Source organism: Lampris incognitus, chromosome 2 (assembly GCF_029633865.1).
Source record: "Lampris incognitus isolate fLamInc1 chromosome 2, fLamInc1.hap2, whole genome shotgun sequence".
In the NCBI taxonomy this organism is placed as follows: domain Eukaryota; kingdom Metazoa; phylum Chordata; class Actinopteri; order Lampriformes; family Lampridae; genus Lampris; species Lampris incognitus.
The window spans coordinates 10,021,190-10,030,532 of record NC_079212.1 but is presented as its reverse complement, the minus strand read 5'-3'; the positions used below and the strand labels follow the sequence as shown (position 1 = coordinate 10,030,532).

Below are 9,343 nucleotides of genomic sequence, written 5' to 3'. Positions count from 1 at the left end.
GACACAAGGGATTCAAAACACGTGTGTTTGGTACAATGTGATGTGTGAATTTAACCCATACAGTGTTTGGTGTAAATCATATTTAAAATCACATTATAATGACAAGGAGGCAACCTTTCCTACTGCTGCTGGTCTACCCTGCAGACCCCATCTCTGTCTGTCTGGACCACACCGACCTCCAGAGCATCTCTCCCATGTGCTTTCTTTTGTAATCCAGGTACATCAGCTGATGAAAGCAGCAAGGAATGGTACCAAGGACAGTCTCCAAAAGACGAAGTCAGCCATGATGCGCAAAATCTCTTTCCTACGGAGGAAAGACCATGCAGGTACATTTGTATTCCCACCAATTCACACGTATGTGGAAGTCAGGCATGTCTTCGCTTGTACGGTCTGTAGATGGAGAACATCGAGTTGTGTTTTGACAAGGTCCACTGGTGAAAGTCACGCCTTAACACAAACCTAACATCCCCACAACTGAAATTATGTCTGTAGGTTGCTACATTCAGTCCTTTCCTTGTATGATTTGTGATGTCCCGTTGTTCGATCTGTGTCAAGTAAGCTGTTTCAGCTTCTGGGAACCCGTATACATTCATTTTACTATGTGAATAAATTGATGTTGATACTTTCCAGAGGAAGGGAGGGAAGATGTACGCTACATGAATGTGTTTTTATCAGAGTCCAAACACCCGCTGCCCGAGCTGAAACCCATGCCAGCCGGCCTCAGCAGCCAGCAGGTGAGTCCGTCTTGTTGTCTGCAATCATCAGTTTTGTCTTATGCAAGGCTTGACATGGCCTTTTGGAGGGTCATATTCTCAGTGTTCATCCATAATCATATGCACATATACATGCATATAATGTTTGCTTTTATTTATTGTGTTCACTCAATAAATGTGAATTAAGTAAGCAGTATGGCTTTATGGACGTTATACCCCGTTCATTTCATGCACAGAATGCATTTTGTGAATGAAATCCAAAGCAACTTGTTTGATTTCATCAATGAAACAAGGGAGCAACACAATTTTATGCACAAAACTGGGGTTTGACTTCTCATTTCGTGGTGGTGGATAAAAAAAAAAGTATAAAAGCATAAAGTCAAACATGTTTTCGGTGGGTGTCGGACTCCGCCAAGGTTGTCCCTTGTCTCAGATTCTGTTTGTGATATTCATGGACAGGATCTCAAGGCACAGCCAAGGTGAGGAGTGTGTCCGTTTTGGGAACCTCAGAATTGCATCTCTGCTCTTCACAGATGATGTGGTTTTGTTGGCTTCATCAGAATGTGACCTCCAGCGTGCACTGGGGCGGTTTGCAGCTGAGTGGGAAATGGCCGGGACGAGAGTCAGCACCTCCAAGTCTGAGGCCGTGGTTCTCTACCGGAAAATGGTGGATTGCTCCCTCCGGGTTGGGGATGAGTTGTTGCCTCAAGTGAAGGAGTTCAAGTATCTCGGGGTCTTGGTCACAAGTGAGGGTAGGATGGAGTGGGAGATTGACAGGCGGATTGGTGCAGCATCAGCAGTAATGCGGACATTGTACTGGACCGCTGTGGTGAAGAGGGAGCTGAGCCGGAAGGCAAAGCTCTCAATTTACCAGTCAATCTTCATTCCAACCCTCACCTAAGGTCATGAGCTTTGGGTAGTGACCGAAAGGGTGAGATCACGGATACAAGTGGCTGAAATGAGTTTCTTCCGTAGGGTGTCTGGGCTCAACCTTAGAGATAGGGTGAGGAGCTCGGGCATCCGGAGGGAGCTCGGAGTAGAGCCGCTGCTCCTTTGCGTCGAAAGGAGCCAGTTGAGGTGGTTCGGGCATCTGATTAGGATGCCTCCTGGGGCCTTCCTTTGGAGGTTTACCAGGCACGTCCAACTGGGCGGAGACTTCGGGGTAGACCCAGAACTCGCTGGAGGGACTACATGTCCAATCTGGCCTGGGAACGCCTTGGGATCCCCCCAGGAGGAGCTGGAGGGCTTTGCTGGGGAGAGGGAAGTCTGGAGTGCCCTACTTAGCTTGCTGCCACCGCGACCCGACCCCGGAGAAGCGGCTGATGATGAGATGAAAGATGAGATGAGATGGATAAAAAAAGTTCTATTCAAGTTAGACTATGCATTATCACAAAATAATTTTGTTGCCCAAAATGTACAATGTAAACATTGGGACTCATTGTCAGTATACTCATACTATTTGTCATATGTTGGTATGGCTGGTACTTTTTACCAGGAGAAACTGTTTATTCAGATCTGGCTTACACTGTTCTGTCTTAGGTTTTTATTCAAATGTTGAAACAGACACAGGACCAGTAACAAGACTCTTTGTTTTGGGGGTTTTTAGGACAACGAATGACTTTATATGTCTCACTGATTCTCTCAGATGGTGAGGCGTCTTATTCTCGGCTCCATTGTGCAAAGTGAGAGGAGCTACCTGGACTCTCTTAAAAGAGTCCTGCAGGTGAGTCAAACCCTCTTCACATGCTGCACACTGATTCCCACTGGCCGAAACACCTGCTAATGTCCGCCTTTGGTCAATGTAAAAAGGCGAATGTTAGCGGGTTTTCTTAGCCAGTGGGAAAATAAGTGAAGCATTTGGCCTACGCTGTTTCCATGGGGACAGGTGTGGGTGTGTGTATGGGTGTGTGTGTGGGAGGGGAGGTAATGCAACATTTTGATAATGCAGCGAACACATTTGTAAAACAGGGCGGCACGGTGGCACAGTGATTAGCGTGGTCTCCTCACAGCAAGAAGGTCCTGGGTTCGAACCCCGGGGTAGCCCAACCTTGGGGGTCATCCCGGGTCGTCCTCTGTGTGGAGTTTGCATGTTCTCCCCGTGTCTGTGTGGGTTTCCTCCGGGGGCTCCGGTTTCCTCCCACAGTCCAAAGACGATTGGACTGTGGGAGGATTTCTAAATTGTCCCTAGGAATGAATGGGTGTGTGTGGGTGTCGGCTTTGTGATGGCCTGGCGGCCTGTCCAGGGTGTCTCCCCGCCTGCCGCCCAATGACTGCTGGGATAGGCTCCAGCACCCCCGCGACCCTGAGAGTAGGATAAGCCGTTAAGCTAATGGATGGATGGACATTTGTAAAACACGCTTTAGTGTTCATTTTAGGGTTTGTCACTAATTTGACTCAAACTATGTTTTGATCGGCATAAACATAGATAGGTATCTCATCATGAGCCCCCCCCCCCCCCATTGGCTGGGCACCAGAAAACTTCCCTGTTTTTCCCTTCTTACTGTATATGTGGGCCAGATAACATCCAACTCAGTAAAACTCTGTTTATATTAAAATCAAACAGGACGGCAAACAGAAAAGCCGATTAGACACTCATCCACAGTTTGTGTGACTCAGTTTAAAAAACATCCTGTGACTGGTACATGTGTGTGTGTGTGTGTGTGTGTGTGTGTGTGTGTGTGTGTGTGTGTGTGTGTGTACTATGTTAGTACTGCGTTTCTGCACCGAGGAAATCTTCACTACGCTAAACCAAGGACACTAAACTTCCCTCACTTTCCCACTCAGGACTACGAGAAGCCGTTGCTGCAGCCGGAGACTCGGGTCCTGAGCCCTAAAAAGGTGCGACAGATATTCTACCGTCTGCAGGAGATCCACCAGTGTCACAGCATGTTCCAGATCGCACTGGCTTCCCGCGTGGCCGACTGGGACCAGAGCGAGAAGATCGGAGACCTGTTCGTGGCCTCGGTTTGTCATACAGATCACCACAATGTTCCTTTATTTCCATCAGAAAATCATATTTTAACAGGTGATGGAGTTCCTTCATGAGTAGTGTTTACACCGGAGGAGGAAAGAGTACTGAGTAGTCCTACTGAAGTCAAAGTACTGACAAATAAAAGTACTTTACAAATAAAAGTATAGATGAAAAAAATGACTCAAGACAAAGTAAACGAGTTTCTAAGTTAAAAACTAGTATTTGAGTAATTACTTTGTGAGTTACTTTTGTTCTTTTCATGTCAAAGTAGAAATATGAACCATTCTTTGGTTGACAGCCCACATCATTAGAAACAACGTGGACCAACACATTGGGAAAACAAACCATATTTATATTTTGAGAATGGAAATCTCCAAAGACACCCAGTATCACCACCACTTAAAAGACGTAGTCACACAAATTCTGCATTTAGATTTATTTTCACTCTGTAACAACTCAAAGTAAAAGTACTATGCTTTTATTATGCTCACAAAGGTGCCATTACGTGGAAAAATGTACTCAAGTTCTGTAATGAGAGTAGATGTAATTAATTACTCTCCACTTCCAGTTTGAACCAATGTGCGTTAAAGAAACTACATCATCTGTGTGGAGCACAGAGATGAACCGAAAGCATTAAATAACCCACTGATAGTAAGTAGGAAACAACTCACTTCTCGATTAATTTCAAATTTATTCTTTCAGTTTTCAAAATCGATGGTGCTCGACGTGTACAGCGACTACGTTAATAACTTCATGAACGCCATGACTCTAATCAAGAAAGCCTGCATCTCTAATCCGGCTTTCCTGGACTTTCTCAAGGTATGTACTCTTTTATTCTCTTTGATATTAAGTGATTTTTTTTGTTTGTTTGTAGGATTTGATCAGAAAAACGAAACAAAACAAAAGCCTTACGGTTTAGTAAAGTTTAATTTAGTTTTCAGTGCTTTTAGTTTCTCCACAGTTCAATATTTTACATTTTAGATCAAATTTTTTACTGTTAAAAAGACATTAAATGGATCTTAGTTAATAGTGTGGCTAGTGTGTGGATAGCTAACCTTTGTGTTGGATTTCTTTTGTCTTGACGTTTGCAGAAGAAGCAGGCATCCAACCCTGACAGAATCACGCTGTACGGCCTGATGGTGAAACCCATCCAACGCTTCCCCCAGTTCATTCTCCTGCTGCAGGTAGTCAGTCTGGCTAATGCAGAAAGAAGCTGCTCAGGCCATTAAGGTCAAAAACTACAAAAGTATTGTTGGCTATGATCCGTGTCAACTATTATAAAAATTTCAGCAGAAAAATTAGATGCAGGCACAGGACAGGCAATACAATCCAAATGGCAGACAGCTGTCTAAGTCCGCACATTACGTACACATCAGAGAGAAAACCCAAGAATATATAAAAATATATATTTATGTGTAATACAATGTGCAGGTGACAGTTTCTGTCGACAGAGAAAAACAAAGAGACGTTATGTTCTCATACTTATGGAAGATGCACAACAGAACAGCAGCTGATAAAACCAACATGTTGTAATGTAACAGTTCTTGAAAGTGTGTCCAATCCAAAGAAACAAAACATACACATACCGTTGAATTGGCTCTTCAAGGTCGGTAGAGGTTACCTTAGCCTGGGTGACCCTCACAATTTTGGAGATAGATGGCTTGATCAAGCGCCAGAAGCACATGAAATGCTCATAGGTAGCAAACCTTAGGACACAAGCCATAATACATGACATGGTAGTTTCACATTGTATTTCTGCACAGTTGTTAAAGTATAGCCCAGTACTTACTGCAATCTACTACATGTGTGTGTGGGTGTGTGTGAGAGAGGTATGGTGGGGGGTGGAGAGACGGAACAGGTGAGTTAATTTGGCAGGGGCGATTAAAGAAAATTATACAAATCAGACATACCTGGTGTAAAACCGAATGCCCTCATGGGAACCTGCAACTCGTCTCAGGCTGAATTTGGACTGTACACAATCATCATTGGGCTTATCCAGGATGGTGACAAGTCTGCATATAAACGGGAGGCTGATCAGCTGGCCCTCTGGTGCGGCCATAACAACCGAGGGCTGAACATGCTCAAAACAGTGGAGATGACGGTGGACTTCAGGAGGAGTCCCCCAACACTGCCCCACCCCCCCCCCCACCATACTCAACAGCACAGTGTCTGTGGTGAGAACCTACAGATTTCAGGGTTCCACAATCTCCCAGGACCTAAGGTGGGCATCCAACATAGACACAATCATCAAAAAGGCCCAGCAGAGGATGTACTTTCTCTGCCAGCTCAAGAAATTCAACCTGCCCCAGGGACCGCTGATTCAGTTCTGCGCTTCAATAATTCAGTCAGTGTGGTTTTGATCAGCCACCAAACTGAACAGGGACAGACTACAACGGACAGTTAAGTCTGCAGAGAAAATCATTGGTGCCAACCTGCCCTCCACTCAGGACTTATGCACCTCTAGGGTCAGGAAACGGGGAGGGAACATCACTGCAGACCCATCACACCCTGGTCACAACCTGTTCCAACTCCTCCCCTCTGGTAGGCGCTACAGAGCACTGTACCCCAAAACAACCAGATAAAAAAAACAGCCTCTTTCCGCAGGCTGTCATTCAAATGAAGGCCTAACACTGTCAAATAAATCCAAACATTTTGTATATACTGTGTAAGTAACCTGCTGACATCTATTTCAGCATCTCTGAAGATGAACAATCTGAAGATTGTTGTGTTGTAGTGTTGTTATTCTATGTTAAGTGCACTGAGAAAGCCACGAAACCGGAGTCGAATTCCATGTAGTGCAAGCCTACATGGCCGATAAACATGATTCTGACTCTGACTCAAAGTGCTTTACCATGTATGCCTCATATTCCCCCATTCACATATACATTCATACACTGATGACGGAGGCTGCCATGCAAGGCACCAACCTGCTCATCAGGAGCAGTTAGGGATTCAGTTTTTTGCTCAAGGACACCTCGACAGGCTCTCTGGAAGAGCTGGGGATCAAATCAGGAACCTTCTGATTACTAGACGGCCCACTCTACCTTCTGAGCATTGCTGCATGCAATGAAATGCTGTTAAAACTCTGTCCAACCTTGGTCATGCCTGTCCGTACCGTATTTATGTAATATGCTGAGGTTTGTGCAACCCATCCTCCTTTAAAAGGAAAAAGTGTAGAGACGATATAAAATTAACGACTGTCTCTGCCCTCACCTCCATGTCATGTTGTGTCAGGACATGTTGAAGAATACGCCAAGAAACCACCCCGACCGCCTCCCCCTGCAGCTCGCCATCACCGAACTGGAGACCCTGGCGGAAAAACTGAACCAGCAGAAACATCTGGCCGAACAGCTGGCTGAGGTCCAGCAACTGGCGCTCAGCATCGGAGACCAGGACCTCAACAAGGTGACACGTTATGTACTGTAATAAAGTTCGAGTTTATAGTCATATACACCAGGGGTCCCCAATTACTTTTCATAGCGGGCCACTTTTAGGGCCACTTTTAGGGCCACTTTTAGGGCCACTTTTAAAACCACGGGCCACTCAACCTCCAGCAGCATGTTGTTCGTTAGTTTGTTTTGGTGTCGATACGTTGCAGGTATCATAATTTAAACAGAGATTTTTCATCTATTTTTCGATATATTACTAGTCTTACTTTTACTAATAATTTATTTATTTATTTGGTAGGGAAATAAAAAAAATTCTTCCTTCTGGCATTTCTCCAAAAATTCTCGCGGACCATAAATCAACCCGTCACGGGCCGGACGTGGCCCGCGGGCCGCCTATTAGGGACCCCTGATATACACCCTGTGATGTTCAGCATTAGGGGAATACACCTTTAAGGACACAGGGAGTTGTGGGATAGTAAACAGAGCAGCCACGGGAGCGGGAAGGTAGACAAGGGTCAGTGGGATTATGTGCACGTTATGCACCCAGTGAAATAAACATGCCGGAGTTCCACGGCTAATTCAGAAACGGTGTTATCATCTGTGAGAGGGAAAAGTAGGTCATTGCACACCCCAAGGTCCAAAGGCCATGACAATGCAATGAAATGCAAGTGCCTTGGATCTGTCAGATAGACCATAAATAAAGACAATAACAGACAACAGATAAAAACACGAGTAATACAATAAGTACAACAAAACTAGACAAACAGACATGACATGATAGTAGACATCATCATCATCATGTTAAAGAAACTGTCTCTGAGGTGGCCGGTACACTGATGCTCCCATACGGTTTTGCTGATGGTGTAAACAGTTCATGTGCTTGACACTGTTCCTTGATCTTTAATCCTTAATCCAAACATAAACCCAAGTGTCGCCCCGCTACCAAAACACAAACCACAGGACTGGAAGCTGCTGTCACCCCTAGATTGACTGGCAAGTCTCTCAATACAAGGACTAACACTACACAACAACTAAATGTGAGTTTCTGGGGTGTGCGGGTGGCGTGGCGGTCTGTTCCGTTGCCCACCAACACGGAGATCACCGGTTCGAATCCCCGTGTTGCCTCCGGTTTGGTCGGGCGTCCCTACAGACATAATTGGCCGTGTCTGTGGGTGGGAAGCCAGATGTGGGCATGTGTCCTGGTCGCTGCACCAGCACCTCCTCTGGTCGGTCGGGGCACCTGTTCGGGGGAGGGGGGGGGAATAGCGTGATCCTCCCACATCCTACGTCCCCCTGGTGAAACTCCTCACTGTCAGGTGAAAAGAAGCGGCTGGCGACTCCACATGTATTGGAGGAGGCATGTGGTAGTCTGCAGCCCTCCCCGGATCGGCAGAGGGGGTGAAGCAGTGACCGGAACAGCTCGGAAGAGTGGGGTAATTGGTCGGATATAATTGGGGAGAAAAAGGGGGAAACACCCCCCCCCCCAAAAAAAATAAATGTCTCTGTACGGTGTGACTGACACAGCTCGGCCTTACCATCATTCCATAAACTGACCTTTAATATTGACCGACCAAGTCAAGTTACATGTTATTTGTATCGCCCTAAATCACAGGATCCTGTCACAGTAATAGGATTGTAAAATCCAAGAGGACCTTACAATCCCATTACATTCTATACAATGTACAGCCTCCCCGTGCTCATCCCCTTCATTCAGATGACGAAACCCTCCACATATCAAAACCTTCATTGTGCTCAACAAATCACTGTGGCCTCATTCTCCTAAAGACCAATGAACGGCACATTTGGCCGATTCTTATGAAAATTAAAAATGTGCGTGCTAATTTACACTTTGGGTAAGATTCATTGCCCAGTCATTAAAATGTACATTCAACACACGTACTTTAAAAACTGCATGTGGATTAATGAGAGAATAACGATCTTCATCCCTGAGCCTGACTCTTCTGTCGAGGATTGTCTGATTTAATGCTTCTATTTTAAATACCTGAACTCTTTCAACAACAAAAAATCTATTAGTAGATTATGAGGGAATCTTTTTTGGAAGTGATTTCACAGATTCTGTTCACATCTTGTTGCATACATTAACTCATTGCTTGGTAGTGATGTTTCTAAATTCAGCAAATATCAGATATGGGAATTTCAAAATGTATTTGTGTTGACAAAGGGCCATGGAAAGGTCGTGTTCAGCTGAACTCGTATGATGCAGCCCACCGTGTTACGAGTTAAAGGAGAAGTGGTTTCATCTGAGTGTG

At 45.2% G+C, this 9,343-nt stretch overlaps 1 protein-coding gene across 1 annotated transcript in view; it reads left to right on the top strand.

The window, feature by feature from the left end:
• The first annotated feature begins 208 nt into the window (after window positions 1–208).
• arhgef10lb (Rho guanine nucleotide exchange factor (GEF) 10-like b) overlaps window positions 209–9,343 on the top strand; it is a 29,011-nt gene continuing 19,876 nt past the window's right edge. The window contains exons 1-8 of the mRNA XM_056274127.1: window positions 209–326; window positions 631–734; window positions 2,359–2,436; window positions 3,498–3,677; window positions 4,387–4,503; window positions 4,776–4,868; window positions 6,919–7,101; window positions 7,239–7,244. Coding sequence (XP_056130102.1) covers window positions 230–326; window positions 631–734; window positions 2,359–2,436; window positions 3,498–3,677; window positions 4,387–4,503; window positions 4,776–4,868; window positions 6,919–7,101; window positions 7,239–7,244 — 858 coding nt within the window. The 5' untranslated portion in view covers window positions 209–229. The remainder of the gene's footprint in view (window positions 327–630; window positions 735–2,358; window positions 2,437–3,497; window positions 3,678–4,386; window positions 4,504–4,775; window positions 4,869–6,918; window positions 7,102–7,238; window positions 7,245–9,343) is intronic.